Here is a 21,934-nt window from a genome sequence, read left to right as displayed (position 1 = left end):
AAGAGCCTTTTTTCACAGTATGTCCCTGACTTCAGTACTTCATCCTTGATGTTTCCTGTATGAGCATTGCTCTTGATTTATACTCAGCGTTAATGATTTGCAGTGCATGAAGTATAATGACAAAGCTGTGTCTTCAGAGGGGGGATTTAGAAATTGCAGGCAGAGCTTTAACTGTGGGCAAAGAGCAGAGATGCCTGTGCGAGTCAGTCCTTGGTGCACACCTTGGGACACCACTGATGTTCTTCGCGTTCAGGCGCAGTCGGGGGCTTGCTGCCGGGGCACGGCAGAGCAGGGCTCCTTTCAGAGGGCGCCTGAATAGTTACAGGACCTGATCCTACACTTCTGCTCCAACCTGTGTGGCCAGGCTTGTCAAGCATTGCCCTCGCTGTGCTGCGAGCCTGTGCAGTGAGCCAGCCGATCACCGCGTTGCAGAAGGTCCGAAAGGTTTTTCCTGCAAAGTTCATATTGCCCATGGTCAGAGGTGAGCGCTGCCATCCTCTGCTCTTAACGAAAGGGTGGAAAATTACAGTCCTCCTTGATCTGACCTGGGCTGAACGAGCAGTGTCTCTCAGCTTTTGGCATTAGTTGGAGGCATTTTCATTTGTGGGATGCCCTTTTTATAGGATCAGAGGCAATCTTCTCAATTCCGCATCTTGGCATTTTGCGGTCTTGCTCAATGTAGCCTGAGTAAGGGGAAGGGAGAGAACGGTAGAAAAGATAGAGAAATTAGAGGTTTGACCAAAGATGAAGCATAACTGTAAGACAAATGAAAGAATATTCTTGTCACCTGGTTTAAATAGCATAATTTAGTTAACGCTTATTAAATCCCTTCCACCTGGGATTAACCACTGCCAGAAACACAGCTGGCGTCTTGCCAGACACAGAGGAATCCCAAATACTTGTAGCTGAGTTGGTCACCATCATGAAAACACCTGAAAGCAGAATTCAGGGATAAGATACAAACAATCCTTCCCACAATAATTATGGTTTTCAGGGCTTTGGCAGTGCCACTCACAAGCAGGGAGACAAGGTTTGCTGTGCTCGACGCAAGTCATTTTGTCTAACCGTGCCGTGGTTTCCCATGCCATCTTCTGGTACCATTGCAGGTCTCCGTGGCATGAGCCATTTTTTTATAAATGTATTTGAACAAAGCTCTGCTTCTTCTTGAGTCCCTGATTGTGGCTGGGCCCTTTTGGTGTGCTGTGTCTCAGTAGCCATATATAAACTCCAAACCAAACCTTGTCAGGCATCAAGTCTGGTGCTGCAACAGTGCTGGGACTCGCTATAGAATAGCTCCATAAATTACCATTAATTGTTTACCCAAATTAATAATAATACTATTGAGCTGATTAAAAATGTAGGATTTTAGATTGCTTTGAATGAATATAAGCCACAAAGGACTATGCATCAATTAAAGTACTGCAGAAGGCTTTCACTGAATGCCCTGCAGGTATGTGTTATATCTTAGTGAATGAATGTCATGTTGCGTTTGTGAAAATCATTTCATTATCAAAGCCATGATTTACACAATAGTTAATACATACCAGTGTGTACAAGCCAGCCACTGATCTTACTAATACTTGTATTGGCTGCAGGTTTTACGTTGGAAATTTGTTGACATAATGAGCGGTAACTACACTTCAGTACTGTTTTCTGTGGGTTTCCTAGCACCGAGGTATTATTTAGATAAGATGTTAGCGAAAGCAATTGAGCCATCATTGCTGATGTTCTGCACAAGATAGCGGCTTTTTATGAGGTACTAATTTGTACCTGACCTTTGGTGAGTGAATGAACACATTTTGGATGTTGTGTCTGTGTCTCTGCGTAGCTGCACAAAATAGAGGGGGAGGAAGGGTGGGCTGGAGAGGCGAGGAAGGCTCTTGTCCGGGGAGGGACATGGCTTTAACCATTTCTGTGGTGGGGTTGTGATTGCACGTGGACTTGCTGAGAGTCTGAGAGAATTTCTGCATTTTTTCTTCACATTAAGAGTGAATTGTTTCTTGGGAAATCAGAGCATCTGGTTGATAATATTTGTGATGAGCACTGTGTGAGGGATCTTAAAAAGAAACTATCCCCAAACTCTTGATGTGCTGAATATTGTTATTTGTGGTACTTGGCATATGGTGGCTGTGCTGGCAAATAATTTAGCATTAAACAAGCTTTCATTTGGCCCACTCCATTTCTGGGCTGTTGTAAATTAAATACATGTTTAAAGATTGTGTTTGTATTTAAGTTATAGGCTTAACCAGCAATGATTCATTATATATAGTGCAATGTGCGTTCCTCAAGCATTCAGTTTATTGAGCTGATTTTAATTTGTGATCATTAAACATAAACAAGGCGTGTACCTACTGCAATCAGCCTAAAAAGTCAATATTTAACAGCCATTACCAAAATGGTGATATCTAAGATTGTATTCTGTTCGTACAAGAGCGATCTCTTTGATGTGGTCTGTAATCGCCTGTATAGGGAGGAGGCGGTGAGTAGCACAGAGCCATTTAATACAAAGAGATAATGTGTTACAGTTGCTGGAAATTGAGAAAGGAACAATTAAAAAATAGGAAAAAAAAAGAAGACCATTTTCATAGGAAGGAGGAATGGAAATGTGCCTATTATTTTAAATACTGTTGGTTAGACGGGATGACTAAACGCGTGCTGCAGCAGGCTGGCGCGGCTGGAGAGCCGGGGGGGCTGCGGGCTGTCGGGGCAGAAGCAGCCCAAGGAGGGCTGAGCTTTAAGATACAAACTTCAGAGCCATTTGCACAGACTTGGGGAAACACTTCTCAGGTTTTGGCAGAGAAATTCCTTGGGTGAGAAGCGGCGGAGGCCATCCCTGCAGAGCCAGGAGCAGGACCGTGTCATATTTTGTCCTCATCAGCCTTTGCCAGACCTGGGATGTGTGAAGAGAGGAGATGTCGAACCTGGAGGTGGTGGGAAGATGTGGGAAGTTGTGACGATGGGGAAGGGAGACTGGGACCAGCCCTCCGTGGGGTGACTGGAGCTCGGCAGGGATGGGAAGTCTCAGCCAGGTCAGAGCTGGGACCAGGCTGGAGCTGAGCAACGGTGAGGGAGAAGGGCTAAAAATGTACTTTGTGCTGAATAGTTCCTCTCTGAGGCTGCACGACTCACTTAAAGCAAACATGTCAGAGGTGCTCACAAGCGTTTCTGAAGCAGATTTAACGGTGAAGGGTGTTACAGAAAAATCCGGGGAGAAATGAATCATTTCTGCCTTCAGAGCTACATTTGAATAGTTGAAAATAACATTGAGGATATAAGATAAGAAAAACAAAATGTTGAATAGCTGCTCTCCAAATAAACCCTGTCTGTTCTGTGCAAAAATAGCGTATGCTGACGGAGTGAGGAAGGGTGCGCATGCGACCCAAGGGATGCAGGCTGTCCCCACTCTCCTTCCCTGCCGTTGCTTTCCTTTGCAATCCAAGTGTTCTTCTAATGCCAGGGGGGTTTATGTGACATAAGACTTATAAGACTGAATGATAAAGAACAGCTTCTATAAATCATTTTGTTCTGCAGATTTAAAAGTTTCAAGAAGCTAATGTCGGTTGGTACACAGAGTATGACTGGCCACATTTGATTTTGCCAGCATATCTTGCTTTTCAATATGCTTTTTAATATGATAGTCTGGATGATTTGTTTTTCCTGTTACTTTCAAGGAAGCAGCATTTATCATTCTTGTATTACTGGAATTTAAGTTTCTCACAGCAGTAGCTGCAAATCTCTGCTTCAAAGTATTTTTGTGTAATTAAATTTCAGTTTTATATGTGGATTTTATCTGTGAACCTCTGAGAGACTTTAATGAGAAATCCACAGACAAAACATGCTTGTGGGTGGGTGTTTGTGTGGCCCCTGTTACTGTGGTTGCTGAGAAATCCTTTCAAACGAGTTATTCCTAGAGTGGCCCGGAGAGGTCTTTCCCATGGGGGAAACTGAGGCAGAGCAGGGGTTGCTGTCATTCTGGGCAAGGACTTAAATCTGCTTCTCCTGCCATCACACCACTCGTCCCCATCTCTGGAGCTCTCTGCAGAGGTTTCCACTCTACTGGAGAAGCCGCCTCCGTGGCTGCATGAAGCCTGTCCCTACCCCTTCCCCGCTGCTCCTTCCAAACCTTTTGTTGTCCGTCCTGCAATTTACCGATTCAGAATTTTGTTAAAAAGTCCCAGCTGCCTGCCAGGCATCGCACAGGAGCGCTGATGAATTACCCGGCCCTTTCTGTGCAGTTGTTAAAAGACTCTTAACTGCAGGGGATTTGGCTTGAAAAGGTTTAACCAGGAGAAAACCTGCCCACAACGATAGATGCGCTGATAGCACGGACCAGGGATTGTCCTTAGGTACTGTTCTTTGCTCTCTGGTTTCCCTTCACTCTCCTCTCCAGAAGGAAATGTTATTTAATTACCTGGCCCTTTGCAAATCACTGCTGTTCGTCTGCACATTTCTGACTTTCTCCTAAACTTCAGTTAGGCAGTTTTGACTGCAGGAAGGACGTGGATGAGAATGCTGATGCAGAAGTTTTTAATCATCTAATGTATTTTTAAAATACAAGATGTTATCTGGATAAATGTTGCTGCAGAGCAACTTTGCTGTAACCTTGCACAGTCCCCCCCAGCCAAATTTGCACCCTTCGTGCCAGCTCCGGATCTAGAGGTCACTGCAGCACACGGTAAATTGGTCCGAAGCTTCACTCTCCGAGGCACGACCGGCAGCACTGGCACGGGGAGGTGAAATGCATCCTCGAGGTGGACCTTCGGCTGAGCCCCAGTGCAGCTGGAGTCTTTACGGCCATAATCCTGCTTTGCAGCCCGGGAGGCAGCGATGCTGAGTGATGTTATGCAAGTCCCATGTCCAGCCAGGGGTGCATGGCATAAATATCTGGGTATGCCTCATAGCCACTCCCTTTTTATGGCGTTGTTTTTTCCCTGCTTATGTAACTATAATTTACAAATGAAACTTGTTCTGATGTTATACTGCTGGCCTGGGGCCCAGGAAGCTGGTTGTAAAGGAAAATGACCAAAAACCTTAGAGAGTGACTGAACTCTGATTTTAACGAGGCAAAAACCGAATGAGGAATGACTGGAGCGGAGGGTGAAGGGAAAGGATGAAATACCTCAGGCTCTGACTTGAGATGGCATTGAGCACAGGAGAGCAGAGTCCTTTGTTTTTATCAAGTACCTTGAGCATAGCTACAGTCAGAAAAGATGCAAAAGCTGTATCATCACCACGGCTAAATTTGCAGTCATCCATAGAAGAGCAATGAAAGCTCCATGAAAATTATTACTAATGCTTATTTACAACTGGAAAGGTATGCTATCGCTGATTTGGTTCCTTATGAATGCAGTAAACATGGGAATATGAAAGAAATAAATATACCTGATTTTGAATGCTTGGGGATTTTTTTTTCCAAATGCTTAATCTGAGGTTTAGAAGCAGTGCAGGCCTTTTCTAGGCTCCTTGTTTCCTGGCTCGTCCATTTTTCAGTGTATCGCGTTCATTGCATAATGCTGGCCAAGAACTCAAATGAACAGAGCGCGAGAGACTGGAGCAGTTCTGTGCAGCCATTTCTGATGTCGCGGTGCTTTTAAACTATATGTGAATTCTTCTTGAACCCCAAATACCCCATGGCCCGACTTGTCTCTATTTCAAAGTAATTTACGTACACATTACCGCGCTTCCCACAAGTCATGCTGAACTTAATGGTCTGACAGTATTTCCATGATAAACCCTAGGGGTTTATAGAGCATCCATAAAAATTCACTCCAGGGAGAAACTTGGCATGCCACGTCCTCCACCAGAAGCTATCTTTTTCTGCCTTAAATCAGGTATAAATCAGTTCAGCTGCTGTAACTTCCAGAAGTTACAAAGAAAAAGTGTAGTGGTTTCATATGGTTTTGGTCCTCTGAAATACTGTAGTTTAAATACAGATAGTGGCTGTTCTTAAAAGTGTCGTTGCTTTGAAAGAACCTGCCCATGCTAAAGCTTTCTCCATTCTAAAGCTAAGGAATTTCTGAAGGACTGGGAAAAACTTTTAAACTCCTACAAATGCTGAAATAAACCTTTTGCAAGAGACAACTGTTGCTTTTGTGGCAGTGAAATAACTGATACTAAGTAAGTTTTTCAATTCCAGCAGGACGGAGAGTGTGAAACAGAGAGCAGCTGTAACACCTCACATCTGTCCAAAAAAAAAGGGTTTTTTTCTTTTCTTGTGGGTTCAGTGAGAGATTTTTTTGAGTCTTCTTGAGAGAGACAAATCTTTTGAGTCCCATGTTTAACTGGTGTGACTACCAGAAGTCATTCTCAAAGCCTGTTAGATCATTAGAAATTTTACTTTTCAAATTAATAAATTGGCTGGGGAAATGCTGGCTGTTACAGTCTAAGTGGGACACTGTTGACACAACATGGGAATATTTTATCAGAAATTAATCGTATCAACATTGCTCTCCATCTGTGGGAAATAGGAATTTAAAATAAAAACAAATGCATTTATGTAAACTATTCTCTAAAATAGACTACTTATGCCTATTTACATAATGAATCCATCACTTACCACCTCAGGAGATTAGATAATTAAGCACTGAACAACTTGTATTTATTCATGTACTTTCAAGAATGAATGAATTATCCCTTTCTGCACAGACTAAATGTTCTCCCTCTGATGAGTAACAGGAGGGCAGTGATGGGATTTTATGATGGAAAGTGTGTTGCTTGTTTCCTTATATAAAAAAAGAAGTTGATGTTTAGAATACAGTACATAAAGAGGGTGTGTTTGGTGAAAAATCAATAGAAGTGATTTTATCAAATTTATTAGTCATGTGAATGTGCTTGATACAAATTCATATGGGCAAGGTGGGCTTCTTACTTGAATGTATATGATTTTTTTGAAGGAATTTGTGCATAATTTAGGTAAATACCAAAGCAGCTGTTTGAACAGAGTTTCCCTCTCCAGATGTAGATGTTTCCAGTGCAGATGGCTCTGTTGAAGTTACTCACCTGAAGTTTCTCTAGAGCCAGTGTGAGGAATTTTCTTCCTTGGGAGCAAATCACCCCATCCCGCGACATGGCCAAGGCAGGCATGGTGACCCAGGGCCCCACAGGGGCTCGGGAGGGGCTGGAGACACCAGCTTGGAGGTGATACCAGCCTTTAGATCTCTGAAGTTCAGGAGATCTGAATCCATCCTCACAGCCGGGCAAGAAACACCCTCTGTTATTCTCAAACCCAGCTGTTGGAGATGATGCTCAGCCTCCCCTGGGGGCACTTCTTCACTCTGGTGGAGGGTGCAGGGTTCGTGCAGGTGTCCCACAGGAGCGAGGGCAGCTTGCTTTGCATGTGGGGTCCTAATCCCTCTTAGGTAGAGGTGGGAGCAGAGTCTGACGTGAGATTCCGCCCCCCCCCCCCCAAGTTAAGCTTAGTTTTATTCTGCATATTCTCGTTGTCTAAATAATCGACTACTTTGAGCAACCTGGTCTAGTGAAAGGTGTCCCTGCTCATGGCAGGGGGTTGGACTAGATGATCTTCAAAGGTCTCTTCCAACCATAAACCGTTCTATGATATGTCAGTGATAGTATATTATGGACACAGTTGCTGAAGGGAAGTAAAAGGCATTGTTTTATTTAATTGCTTCAATAGCTGCTTTTCTCCTACATTTAATCTAAAAGTCACGGTCACGCAGGCTGGAAGAGTTGTTCAGCTTGACAGGGATGAGAGATGGGGTCTTGTCCTCTCGCACCACACCAGAGCTGAATATCACTGGTGATTTGCACACATTTATTCTGAATTCCATGACAGGACAGGTTTTTGCCTCAAGTGCAGGTTGGGACCTACCTCGGGGGGTCGTAGCCTGTTGCCTTCAGGAGTAATGACAGAAGAAGGCTTGAAGTACTAAATTCTTTCCTACTGCTAGAAATATGATTATGCCTTTTTATGACTTAGAAAACAGCATTACTAATTTAGTACAGAATTTACAATAAAATGCTTCCTGAAGTAGCACACCCAAGGTCCTGAGGATTTATAAATTACATGAAGACCTTGAGTTATTGCAGTAACAAAATAAAGCTGGGAGATGAACATTTCTACTTAGCTTTAGAAATCATTTTATTATTCACATTAATTAAGTTTACAAGCCTTTGAGGAATGCTGCATGGTGGTACCTCTTCTTGAGGGAAACTGAACCCCACAGTGGCAGGTCACACCAGCGGTGGCCAGAGGCAGAGCTGGCTCCTGGTAGTGTTATTCACAGGTTATAAAGCTGGAAGCCTCATCCCCATCACCCTCTCTCAACTGATGCGGGAGTTGTAGGAATTCTCTGGGTTAATTAATTGTGAACAACTTTAATCATGTTCATTAACAGCTCTAATGTTGTTAATTAATAACATAAACATCTTTAGTAGCATGACTGGCTTCCCTGTAATTCTAAGTTGGTGTTCAGAAAATGGAGTTTTCTTTGGGAGCTGGGTGATGGATGATCCTTTCACCTGACTTTGGACAGGTGAGAAAATAGCAAATATGTCTGGGTGAGACTGGCTCATTGGACCTGAACCAGCAAAATGTGATAGCACGGCAACATTTCTTCGGGACATAGTCGTAAAAACAGCCAGGTGACAGGTTTGCAAAGCCATGCAAACCCACAGTGATTTGTGTACTAAGGTTTTTATCAATTCATTTATTTGGTCTGTAGAGTAGGGTAGAAACTAAATCACATGCTAATACAAGAAATTTATAAGCATATTATACAGTGCTTTACAGATTCAGACCCACTGTGAACTGCCCTTCATCGCTTTTAATCTCTCTCTGCAGTGACTAATTAGATGACCACATCTCATCCCAGGGTCTACCAAACAGTATCACTGGAGTCACTCTTCAGCTGGCCAAATTTCATGTTCAATTGCGTGTTTATAAATACATCCCGCATAGCATGGTCATTTTAAAATCAATTAGCTGCAGTTGGCTTGGATTTGAGGGTCTAAAATTGCTCTCCCCTCTCTATGCAAAGCCAAATAGATCTCATCAAAATTACTGGGGAAAATCATAAAATTGTAAAAGGTATATCCTGGGTTTTTTTCCTCTGATCCATTAATTGGTTTGATTTTCTTGGTCCAGGTAGCTCCTCCCCTGAGAATTTACTCAGCTAGAGAAGACTCTTCTATCTATTGAAACAAATGCTAAAATCACCATTGACCTTCATGGCACAATATTGGCCACAAGGCAATAAACAGATTTTACTAATGCAATGCAGTGCATAAACACAGCTGCAGGACTCAGGGAATTGAGTGGAGGCTAAAGTTTTCATCCCATTAAATCAATCCTGACTTGAACCATTGCTGGAGAAACACGATATGTTTAGGGCTGCGTTACCCATGCTTCGGCTCACAAACAAAAGGTCTCTTGGCTCAGGAGCATTAACTTGGGGGCAAGTATCTCTGCTTGAGACTTTCTTTGAAAGTCATCCTGTTGCTTCCAACAAGGCTACATTTTGGTTTGTTGTCTCCCCACGGAGAGCAAGTTACAGGGTTAAAACTGTATCATTTGGTCCCCAAAGCAGAATGTGAGCCATAGAGGCAGTTGCTCCGTATTCTGGTTTAGCAATGCAAGATATCCGTAAACAAATGTAACAATGATGAAAGGTGGCAACAATGCATTCAAAAGTCTATTTTCTTTAGATTTAAGGGAAAAGATCTAATTAATGATATTAAGCACTTTTAAAAGTGTGAAATCTGTTTCTGTATGTAGTGTAGCATGAGCGAAGGCAGGCAGGCAGCCAGCATTTACTATGTAAATTACCTCCACACAGTGCTAAATCAATGAGTTTTTCTCCATAGATGCTCATTCCACGTTGCTCCCTATAATGACCTCAATTATACATGTCTCATTGTGAAATTATGATTGCCTTTGGCGGGCTCCAAATGACAGCAGAGAAAAAGATTTCCATGATAAAACAGCACAACAAGTAATACCTGCTGGCATTAGTATGCACGGCTTGCAGGGGTGCAGTGCAACTTCAGCTTAGCACCTGGAGAAATAAAATGGGAGCGGAGGACGGTCCGAGGAAAATGTTCGACAACATCTTGACATTTTTAAGCAGAAAATTAATTAGTCAGACTTCGCATTCTCACGTGTCACCGTGGGACCTGGTGTTGCAACGACTGTAACATAAGAAGAGCTACGCCTGGGTCACCGAAGGTGCACAGCACTTCACGGCCTCTCTCAGGCTGAATATAGCGGAGAGAAAAGGTGTCAGAGACAGGGCAGAGCGATCCTTCCCCTGGATCACCTCTTGGCAGTGACAAGAGCCCCACGGGGAGTGATCCCTCACCCTCCAGAACGGGGGAGATGGCTTTGAAGATGGCACGGCCCTAATTCCTGAAGCCACACTGTTTTCAGGCACTGAGCTGCTGCCGTCGCCAAAGGGGATGGTGCAGCGTCCTGGCCACCTCTTCCCGACCCCGGCTCTGTGCTGTGCTTGGTGCAGCACTTGATGAAACATCGCTCCCGGACCTCTGATACACAGACAGGGCTACACCCATTCCTTCTTAAAGGTGGTTATTACACAGGCTTTACCCCTGTCTTGAACTATGAAAAGTTGAGTCAAAAATGATAGCATCCGCTTCTCTGATGATAGCATCCCTCTGATGGCAGAGGAGTTGGCAGGAACTGGGTTTTTTCATTTCCATCTGGAACAGACTGTCAAGTTGCTTCAACTGAAAGAAGAGGACTGGGTTTGACATGACTTGATAAATATGATCGGCTAGGACTGATACTGGCTGAATCTATTGAATATAGAAAGCTGTTTTGCATGCATCATCCTGCAGAATTTCCAAAGGAACATAAAATGGCTTGATTTTAGGACCAAATTCCATTCCAGCCTGTGTTTTGCAAGCGAGTGCACTTTGAATATTACCCATTTGTTCTGCTCGGTTTTATACATGTGGTAAAAATCCTTCTCTCTCCTAACAGTGTTCAATACTGAATCTAGAGGCTCTACAAAAAAACCATTATGGTGGCTTAAATAATTTGTAGACATAATCCAACTAGCATCGGTGCGTCTGAACTCTATAAATTAAGTACAAGATTCTGAGTTTTTTAAAAGATTTTTAAAAAGCCCACCCCTTGCATCCTTTTAGGGGATCTCTCTTTCCTCCCCAGTACACCTGGTTGTGTAAGGACGTCTTTTCTATTGATAACAATAAAGCAATGACTAAAGCCATGCACAATAACCCTGTATTAGTAGAAAGGCTTTTAGATGTTAATAAGATGCCCTCAAATGTACTGGTAATAAGATGCTCTCAAACATACTCCATAGAAACACTCAAAAAAGGAGTGTGTTTGTATTGTTAAAGTGGTCTGTACTAATTAAATGCTTTAAGATTAAAAGTTATCTTTTGGCCTGATATGGTTCGTCCAAGAATGGCAGCTATGGAAGGCGTCTTCTTAATTAAAAGTTAATGTATTTCTCATTACTGGGCTTCTAAAATGTAAAACCGAAGCCTCTTTAGCTGTCATTTGGAATATGGGCAGGGAGCCTTAAATTCTGCTGCAACAAAATACTCAAAAACTGTTACTGAAGAGGAGGCTGATGGGAGCCCAGCGTGAGCCAGGGAGCTCAAGGCAGTGTGAGAAACAGCGGAGGAAATTAAGGAAAAAAGCAGTAAGATGAAAAAAAACAATTCTCTTGTAAATGAATGACCCTCTATTTCATTTCTCCTCCAGAAAAGATGTCCTCATTAGCCTTACTCCATACTACCAATTATTGTAATTATCAGTTTTTTATCCTGTCAAGTGCACTCCAAATATTTTATTCATAAAAGGGAACTCTCTTTTGTGCAGAAAATAACTATGTTGTTAGACGCTGTTTACATGCTTCAGGCAGCTGGATGAGGGTGCTGGGATGGGAGATCACCCCTCCTGTGGGCCACTGTCCCTGGTCCTCGGTTGCCACCTCTCCGATCTGCTCCAGCACGTACCTGAGGGCAGTGGGATTTAATGATGTATTGTCTGTTCCTGGCGTTGCCACTGACCTGCTCAGTGACCTTGGCTGGGTGATGTTCTTTCCGTCCCAATCTTCCTCTGTCTCCCCCTTTGGATTTTAAGGTTTCAAGTGCAGAAGTTGCTTGATGGTCTGACTGGGTTGGGCCCTCTTCTCGTGTAATGCCTGTGGGAGCCAGCACAACCCAAGTAACAGCAGTGAGTTGGTCAAGCAATCTGATTTTTGATTAACTATCTTATCAAAACTGTAGCTACCGTTTCTTTCAAACAGCTCATCCTCTTTCTCAAATAGCGCTAGGAATATCAGATGGGATGTGCAATGCCGTATGGATCTTTGCAGCCCAAAGTCAGCCTCAGATCTGCAGTGGCGAACGCAGTTTGTGGGACATTCAATGACGTTCTTGCTCAGGTGGAAGAAGTGGGGAGGGGAGGGATGCAGGGCTCTTCGGGTCTTGCTGCACACGCGAGTTTAGCACCAATTGTTCCCAATCTGTTGCCAGAGCAGAGCGGTGATGTGAGTCCTTCCAGGCTTCCCAAGGCTACCGAAACAGGCTGAATATTTCAGTGATCAGAGTTAACAGATTCACTACTTGAGAGATGTAATTTTTCAGTTAGACAGTATGTGAAGAGATGGAAAATGCTTGCAAAAGTAGATACTGGGCTCTCTTTATTCATGCATTTCCATAGTGCAACCCCATAAATGAGCGCAAGATTTTCCCACCAAACCTGTTAACTTTTTAAGGCAAAACCACGTCTTAAGCTGTGAACTGACATGATAAAAGTGAGTATTTGGATTCACTGAAAGTCGTCGCTTCTTCAGAAGGCTGGAAGAAAGTGCACGTAGAATTTAGGTCTAACCAACACAGATAAGTAAGCGATACGCAGATCTTGTGTGGGTCGTAACAACAGAGGCGAGAAGCAAGCAAGCAGGATGGAGAGTGATTTTTCCAGCTGATGGGAGGATGACACCTGACCCCGTATGTCATTTTCTAGTGTCAGCACTGCTTGAAGTAGTTTTTCCTGAAGCATATGGCCGTGGGTGAGGCAGCATCGGTCACTTTGATCCCTGTCTTACCGCAGTGGACGTGAGGAATGAGGGGTCTTGGGGCCAGGAGAGGGTGTTTCATTCTGCAGTTCATGTTTCTGAGTTGGTTGAAGCAATGTAATGCCAAAGTGCTGTGAACGTTCCCTGTTCATCTCAATGGGCCATTCCCTTGAAAGACCAGTTTTCAGCATTTATATGCAATATAGTTTCAAGGCTTCCTTATTGCAGAGCCTGCGAATGAGAGTAAGCAAAAAACATCATGTGAATGATAAAATTGGGAATGCAGGAGCTTTGACAATGTGGCCTGATTGCCCTCTTGCTGGCTCACTGCTGCTGAAATGTTTAATAACGACAGTCTGCACCTACGGTAATTCTGATATCGGATGTCTTGCCTATGCGTGTGGTCACACATGGCAAAATGTGCAGGCGCGTCATGTGAGCATGGGCCAGAAGGAATTCATGTGATGTGGTGTGGTTTCAGAGATGTTGATGTGGTTTCCAGTAAGGCCTGCTGCCTCAGGTGTTTCTTTTGTGTGGTATATATAAGTCAAAATAATTGTGTTTTAAAAAAATTAAGTAAAATATGAGAAAGCTTCTTACTCCTTCTTAGAAGAACATTATATCTCAGGCGCACTATGTGGCTGCATTTGGCAAAGGAGTTTTCATGCTTGATTATTTCCAATATTAGGGCAATTCAAAAATGGGTTTATTTAGATTTCAGTGGCAACAATCTTACCTTAATTCTGCTTCTTCAGGGAAAGATCCTGACTCCTTCTCATGCCTTTTCAAAGGACCTTGGAGAAGACCTCTAGAGAAAGAAGCCCAGGCGGTCTCAAGCAGGAGAGTCTTTGCTTGTCCCCCTGTTGCTGAGTGCTTTGAGACTTAACTCTTGAGCCAGGCTGGCCAGAAGACCCATCATTATGGGACCAGCGTCCCTAATGCCTACTACAACTACTACTAGATCCCTAAGGAAAATGATGCATCAAGTTTCATTGTGGCAGATTCCATTTCTACGTGTCTCACTTGGCTTTAGTGTTTAGGATGTTTTTTATAGCGTGGATAATCCATCTCCTTGCCAAAATCCTTCAGAAGTAATTCCTGAACGAGGAAGGAAAGCAGGGACGGGGCAGAAGGGGAACAGCTTCTCTTGGTACTATTTGGTGTTATTCCTGTTTTGTTGCCTTTTGCAGAAGTGGTCCAGCTGAGCCTGCCAGAGGACCAGAAGATCAGTGTTACCACCATCACAGTGGGCCTGAGCACTGTTCTGACGTGCAACATCCGCGGGGCGCTGCGGCCTCCCATCATCTGGAAGCGCAACGGTGTCATCCTCAACTTCCTCGACTTGGAGGACATCAACGTAAGTCCTGAGTTACCCTTGTCATTTTCTTTTTAGGGCATTGAATACGACTTCATTTAACAGGTGATAGTTTTAAGGGAGTAAGTTGTATCTTGTTATTATTATGGAAAACTGGAAGCTGGCCTGATATTTTGTTTTTATGTGAATACGCCTCAGGAATAAAAGTGAAACAAGGTACATGCAGCTGAGAGCAGGGGTACCTGGAATATGATGCTATGAAATTAAAGCTCAGTACTGTAATAACCCAGCACTTCGACAGTACTGGTGCTTCACCCCTTGTCACTCATTTAGTTTGGTGCAACCTGTGATCCACGGACAGCAGCCCTGGAAACCTGGGGGACAGTAGCTCTGCAGACCGTTAACTCCTCGGGGATCTCTCTCCTACTACAAAGAAGCAGGTTCATCGAGAGCATGAAACAATACATTTATGGTTGGCAATGAAATCTCTATCTAAATCAAGTAATACATTTTTATCTCTATTCCTCCCGTTTCACTTGCCTTTCAGCCAATTCTTGTCTTTCATTCCTCGGCTGAGGTTTCTGATGAGCATTTTTAAAAGGGGTTATTCAGCCGGGTGTGGCAGCACTCTCACGGGAAGATGAATCTGCTTCAATTCACAGTGCTGGTCTGATATGTGAGTCAGTTGGTAGTAAAGACAGTACCTGAATAATGGTATAAACCTACTCGTTTGTTTAACAACATTTAATTATGGAGATAGTGGAGAGTAATGTACAAAAAATACGGTGTGTATTTCATTTCTCTTTGCATTAAAGTGCACACTAAATCAGGTTTTATTTTAATTACACTACAGCAAGAGTTGATTTATATTTTTGTTGAGTTCTTGTTAATTTGATAACCACTCAGTTCAGAGCTACAGTCAATACTGTAGCTCCCAAAATAGTTGTGTATCCAGGATTGCTGAAATGTGAAAAATCTTTGGTTTACTTTTCTGAATAATTACATGAAAATTACAGCACGTGGGACAGAAGTATGCACTGCAACTCGGTATGTTATTTGTTGGTTCTACCTTAGCAGGAAAATCATGTGCACTACATATAGGTGATTACTGTGTGCACAAACTCAGCAGTTAAAACCATCTAAACATTCTTTTCTCTTCATCAAAGCAAGTATTACCTTTTAAAAATGCATTTCTTGTCACCATTTGGAGCATGACATTGAAGTGCAACTTGAAACCAGCGAACGTCCCACTGCAGGATTGGTGCGGGACCATACAGGAACCGTAAGGAGGACGCGCAGCCCGAAGCCAGTGTACCTGACCAGATCTCTTATAGACATCCACCAGCGCCAGGATTAGGATAATGGCCTTTGGGTCACTGGCACTAAAAATATATGGGAACCTGTCAAGCTGCGATGTGCAAAGTCAGACGTTCGCGGCTGTAGTCGGGGCATGGCGCAGCGTGCCGTGCAGGTGGTTGACCTGGCAGCTTACCGCCTGTACCTCCTTGTGCAAATATTCTTCAGAACAGATCTATTTCCTGGCACAGATTAAGCTTAGTAAAGATTACACGTGCTGCCAGTGTGCTTAGTTTAATCTGTAGTGAGCAACTTCAACAGCTTTTGTGTGATCGGAGTCTAGGAAGAGCCTTTTCTTTGGGCGGTTATATTCACTGGACAGGTATGAGACGTGGGTTTAGGGTCAGATTTTGTTGGGCTCAGGGCTGAGCTGGGCATAGAAGCAAGATTCAGCTGTTTGGAAATCCTGTGTCCACACACTCTGGAGGCTCAAGAATTAGATTTTTGGGGCCAAAAATAATGAAAATTATAAGTATTTATCTTGCCTTTATGAAATTTTGGTTATGGTCACGTTAATCTTAAAAGATTAAAGTTCATGTGTGAACTGGACACAAAATGACAGTCCAGGAATTCAAGTAGAAACACATCCCTGAAGGACAGATAGCACGTGGCTCTGAGGCTTCATTTGCAAATCCTGCTATGTCAAATAGAGTTTTGAGGAGTACATTTTCAGGCTGAAATGCCAGTTCCTCCCTAATTTAGTGCTGCCCCAAGTGGATTTCTGGTTTACTTAGAAGTAATACTCTTTCTCATTGGTTATTTAATGTTAACAGAAAAAATTATGTCCTTGCGCATAAACTGACTGGTTCCTGAATGATTCAACATGCCCATGGACAGTACCATGCCATACAGCAGGAAAAAAAAAATTACTTTTTGATCTGTTTGAACAAGTATATCTCTGAGAAACTATATCAAAAGAGCACTCCGAGATTCTTACAGGGAGAAGAGCCAGGATTTATGCCTCAGTTTTAATGTTTCACCTGTCAGTTTATGGCCTCTATCACCTTGTCATATAACACCTGCAACTAGCTCACATCAACTTTTTTTTAATCTAATAAACACCTCCACACCTTTTTTATTTTTAAATGAACGATAAAGTTTTTTATGTTCTCTGTATATCCCTGCCATCTGTATTCTGGGCTGGTTACTTGAGGTGACAGAATTTGGCCATTACCATCTTTTCTTTTCCCTAATCTGTCGGACCCTTGAGCTCAGGTTGTCCCCTCTCCGGTGACCAAGGATGGGCACCTGCATGTCTGAAGCACTTGTTGGTAGCAGGGATGAAGAGATGGTCCTTCAGCTGGTAAATCCAGTCTTTTTATTTAGATTAATGACACGTTTTGCAAGTCTGGTACACGTGGAACATGAGCCGCGTTCATCTGCAGCGTGAACACACTTGTGCTTGGGGCGGATCCTTGCGTGTGCCATGGCAGTAGCATCAGCATTTGCTTTGGGGTTTGCGGTGCGAGGGCACGGGCAGCCGTGCGGGCTCAGCGCTGTGGGGTGGGCTGGCTGGCAGCAGGTGGTTCAAAGCTTCACCCTTCCATGGGTACGGAAACTCACATTAAACAATAATCTATTTAAAGGCATTGACAGCAAGAAAGTAAAGGGAGCGTGCTTAATGCACTTGAAGTCAGTTAATTAAATTACTTCAGTTTTCTTTTAGTATGCCTCAAGCAGAAACTCGATTGCGTTTCTGCTTTTCACAATAAGGTTAGCAATTTGGCTAATTGGAAGTGCAACAGGAGATTAGTTGTACCTTTTAAACTTCAAGAAAATCCTCCCTGCTCCTGGCACAATGGTAATCACATACAAAACCTACAGGATATTCACACACTCAGAAAAATCCTCATATTATATTTCAATTAGGCTATTTCTCTTCTAAATGCTAATTCAAGAAATCAGATGACGATAGAAGCCTGACTCTGGAAAAAAACAGAATCCTTCCAGCCAGGGGTGAGAGCAGCACGGGAGAGGCACTGCTGAAAAGTCCTTCGTGACTTTATTACTCTCCAGATTCGTGACAAATGTGAAGTGGGAAGGTTGACTGTGGTCCGGATTAATAGCAGAAGTGACAAAGTTGGTCAACAAAAACCTAGATAATCCTAAATTTGCGTAGAACTGAAAGGTTGAAGATTGCTATAAAGCCTCGTTGTTTAAGTGTATTACTTAAATCATTTTTATGTGATATCTTGATTGGCAGCAAAATATGAATGATTTTTCATTGCATTCTTAATCAGAAGCTTTCATAAGCAACACAGTAATAATTTGTCTTGTCCTGTCTTTGAAGTACTTGTTAAAGAGTTGTCACATAGCTATTGCAAAAGAGCCATCTTAGTGGTACATGCAATTAAATGATTTTTCTTGCAAACACTTAAGATTGCTTTTAGCATAAAAATATTATTTAACCATAAATTACCCATCCACATTATTTATTGATTAGAAGTCCCTTTGCAGCTATACTTTTTAAAAGTCACGTCAGCTTTTCTCATGCAGAAAATAACTATAATGTAGCTGAAACTGATAAGACTGTGATAACTATAAATCGATTTCTGACTACAAATAGTGAAGTGGTTAAAATGTGTCATCTTTCAAAATAATACACTTTTGCCCCCTAGGAACAAGCAGTAAGTTTTATCAAATACATGATTATGAAAGCATTCCTCAATTTGAAAATATAATAAAATCCTCCTGGAGTCAAATGTATTTATACAATATTTATAGGATATTGTTTCACATGATTTGATGTTATTTCCAGAGAAACATACGTAAATTTATAAACAAAATCTATAAACAAAAGTTATTCCATGAGAAGCAACGGAGAAGCGAATATTACCATAAGAAAACAAATGTTACAGAATACAGGTAGATAAGATTTGGTGAATTACCAACTGTAATGCAGGTAGCTATAATATAAATTCATGAGTGTCTTTCATTATTCATTTTATATTAATCTGTACACTTTAACTCATATCTGCATTCAATCATTAGTTCAAAAATAAGCTTTTCATAAACAGATGGTTGAAATGCAAGTTATTTCATTTCTACTGATTCCAGGTAGGATAGCATGTCCTTGTTCTCCCAAAAAATCCCATCCAAGGACAAGCACAGAACTCCAGGGTCAAGTCCCACATGGTGGAAAGCACACCAGGGGATTAAAGGCAGGGGGGGTGAGAGCGCTTTGCAGCTACTTTATGACTTGTCTTTCTCCTTGTTTTATGAAAAATCAGTAATTGCCATTAAAAAGTGGGCTCCCAGGAGTTAAAAAATGGAGCATATAGTTTGTTGGCTATTGTCGCTTGTACCTGTCAGTCAGCTTATCTTGCATTAAGTACACTGAGAAGTGCCTGGCAAGATGTCCACGTGCCAAGTTCTCAAAGAGGTCTGGAATGTTCCTGTCCAGCGTCATGCGCTGTATGACGGTGTCAGGAAATCACACGGGCTGACAGGCAAGGCAGGTTGAAGCTGCGATGAGCCAGGTCCGGGGAGAAGCTGCTCTCCATGAGGACGAGCCCGCGGTGCGGGAGCTCAGCCTTCCTGCTAAGGCTCGCCCCGTTCCCGTGCATCTCCTCTGCCGTTGCCTCCTGCCAAGGGAAGGAAGCTCGGTGGTGAGACCTCTGATCTCGCCTTCAGCCATTCCTGCCTTTGACATGGCCTCGGGAAGAAAGTTTGGGGGTTGCTGCGTGGGTTCCTGTCCTCACCCAGGACCCCAGAGGCACCTGAGATGTGTAGGCTGAGCTCAGATGTGTAAGTCCATGCTTGGAGAAAAAGGAGTGATTCTCTTCTCCAAGTAGGTTTTCCTCCCCCCCCCCCTGCAACTCTGTGTACCTTACTCTGGCTGAACCCAAGGCTGCCTCCATCTCTGCCCACCGAACCTCTGCCAGGTCCACGGTGCAGAGCATGCTGAAGTGGCAGAAGTGGACTCGGGGGGTGCAGACCACTTTCTGAATGGTTCAGTGCTCATATTGCACATCTGCCGCCACCTTGTACGTCTCGTGGCTCTTATCTGTGCCTACCTGCCTTTAATCCACACTGCAGGTGTATTTGTGCAAATACCTATTTTCCATATATAACATTTGAAACCCCAAGCAAACGGCCAACCTTTAAAGTGCTAGTCACTTGGATTAGTCTTCTCATTAAAACGGGTTGTGTGAGGGCAATATATTCCTGTTGATGGTTTTAATGTAGTTTCTCTGTTAAATAATAAAAAGATCATCCGTGAATAACCCCACTTAATACTGTGCTAATAGAAATCGGGCTGTTAAAATGATGAAACCTTCTGTCACCCTAGATGCTGCAGTAATATCATGATGGGATTAAATTTCAGGAAGTTGCATGTTTAGAGCCAAGTTTTTTCTCTTTCAAATCAAAGTTTATGAAATGGCACAGTGCTTATAGTATCTCTTTGCAGGCTCCAAAATAGAAGTTTAGTGGAAAATTAATATTTACAGTATTTTCAGTATATATAGGCTCTCACTTTGCTATAATGAAGATCACAGAACTTGTATCCACCTGTGCCTTGACTAAAATAGCTCTTTTTTTGGGTCACAGACCAAAGTTTGTAGGTAATTATTGCAAATGCAGAAATGCCTTCATGGAGACAATAGAGTTGTTCACCTGGTCCTAAATAGCCGGTGGAGTGTAAGGCTTCACCTTCCTAAACAGCCCATTTGGGGTGAGGCAGATGTTACTCTGGGGTGGTTTTGGTTTGCTTGCATGTTTTGAGATCCATAGGGCACTACCCTGTGAAATTTTTAAGAAACCTGAAATTAGGTGTAAATCTCCTATAGATGAATTGCGGTACTCCGTCTGGATGTTACAGCAGCAAAGCAGGACTACGAATGCGGCCTGAATCTTGTACAAATGAGCAAGGGGAAAGGAGTGCGCCCATCTGCTGTGAAGTATTAAGGCGCCTAGAATGGCACACTTAAAAAAATGCATTAGGAAAAAATTGAGAGTGAGATGAATTAGACTCTGAAATCAGTTGTACTCTCCTGTAGCTGTTCTGACTCTTGCAACTGATAATTGAATTACAGACCAAAATCCATGAATTCCAGTTATCTGCCTCTCCACTGTAGGGAGAAAGTTGGAGTTTATGAATACAGTTTCCTCCTAAGATTGGTACTTACCTGTTCAGTCATGGTCTTTGCATTTCTCTGAAGTGTCTAGTAGATCCAACTAACAGAAGCATTTCACTAAATCCCTGGTATGCTAATTCCTCCCTTCCAATAGCTCCAGCAAGAAGACCTACCATTGATTTCCCTCACTGTATTGTCTCTTGAGTTTCTCAGTGTATAAAAGCCATCCATTTTTACCTATTATAATAATTGCACAACTATCTAAAAAGTTTATTTCCATATGTTCAAGCCAAAAACTTTTTTGGCTTACCAGCAAAGTCTTATGTTGTGCTGAATTCTTTGAGCAGAAAAACAAGAAAAGATAAATTAACACCCCATCAGGCAGTGTTTGCAATAGTTTTCTGGCATTTGCTTAAGGCTGAATTTTTCTCCATGTAAATTACTAAAGTGATAGCATGTGTAAAACCAAGAACAAATAATATTAATGAAGCATAAGTTCTCAGCTTGTCTCTGCAAATGAATTATTAAAAGCACCAAAGAAAGTGATTTAAGAGCCCATGACTAATTTAGTTTTTATTATTTTTATATGAATCCCTCATGAATCTATTGTAAAAAAGATCAGAGACATTTGATTAGTGAGGAGAAATAATTTTCAAAATGATAGCCATTGTTGTAGATTTTGCATAATAACAGTCTCATTAAACGCTTGGGTACATTTTGTTTTAAACTTCTGTAAACATTATCAGAGAGAGATTTCCAGGACTCTGATCAGGCAAGCTTTTTTTAACGTGAACTAGTTAATACATTTTCGTTGGTGTGCTAGTTATTGTGAAATCGTGCTGATGTTTGTCTAGTGGAAAACCAGTGACACCAGCTAGCCCCCCAGTGCTGTGACTGGTTTTGTCGGTAGGCACTGATGCCACAGGGGGAAGGCTCCCAGCTCCCCTGGGCTTGGTGGAAAGGGCTGGAAGGGAAGGGTTTAAAAGTGAAGTGAAAGAAAAAAAATAATCTAAAAAAAACCCCCTTTCTTATTTAGAAAGAAATCCCAGCTACCGGTGGGATTCTCCTAAGAAGAAACCACTCGGGGAACTCCATTCCCTCTGTCGTTATTTCTGCTATGAACACTCTTAACCTGGTGAGGGGGTACCGGC

At 42.6% G+C, this 21,934-nt stretch overlaps 1 protein-coding gene across 3 annotated transcripts in view; it reads left to right on the top strand.

Annotated features, from left to right (window-relative positions):
• FSTL4 (follistatin like 4) overlaps positions 1-21,934 on the top strand; it is a 236,718-nt gene that overhangs the window by 179,770 nt on the left and 35,014 nt on the right. For all 3 annotated transcript variants that reach the window (XM_040604821.1, XM_040604819.1, XM_040604820.1), the window contains exon 7: positions 14,225-14,391. In XM_040604821.1, coding sequence (XP_040460755.1) covers positions 14,225-14,391 — 167 coding nt within the window. The remainder of the gene's footprint in view (positions 1-14,224; positions 14,392-21,934) is intronic.

Source organism: Falco naumanni, chromosome 8 (assembly GCF_017639655.2).
Source record: "Falco naumanni isolate bFalNau1 chromosome 8, bFalNau1.pat, whole genome shotgun sequence".
Taxonomy (NCBI): Eukaryota; Metazoa; Chordata; class Aves; order Falconiformes; family Falconidae; genus Falco; species Falco naumanni.
Note: the sequence above shows the minus strand (reverse complement) of the source record. Positions and strands in the feature narration are given on the sequence as shown.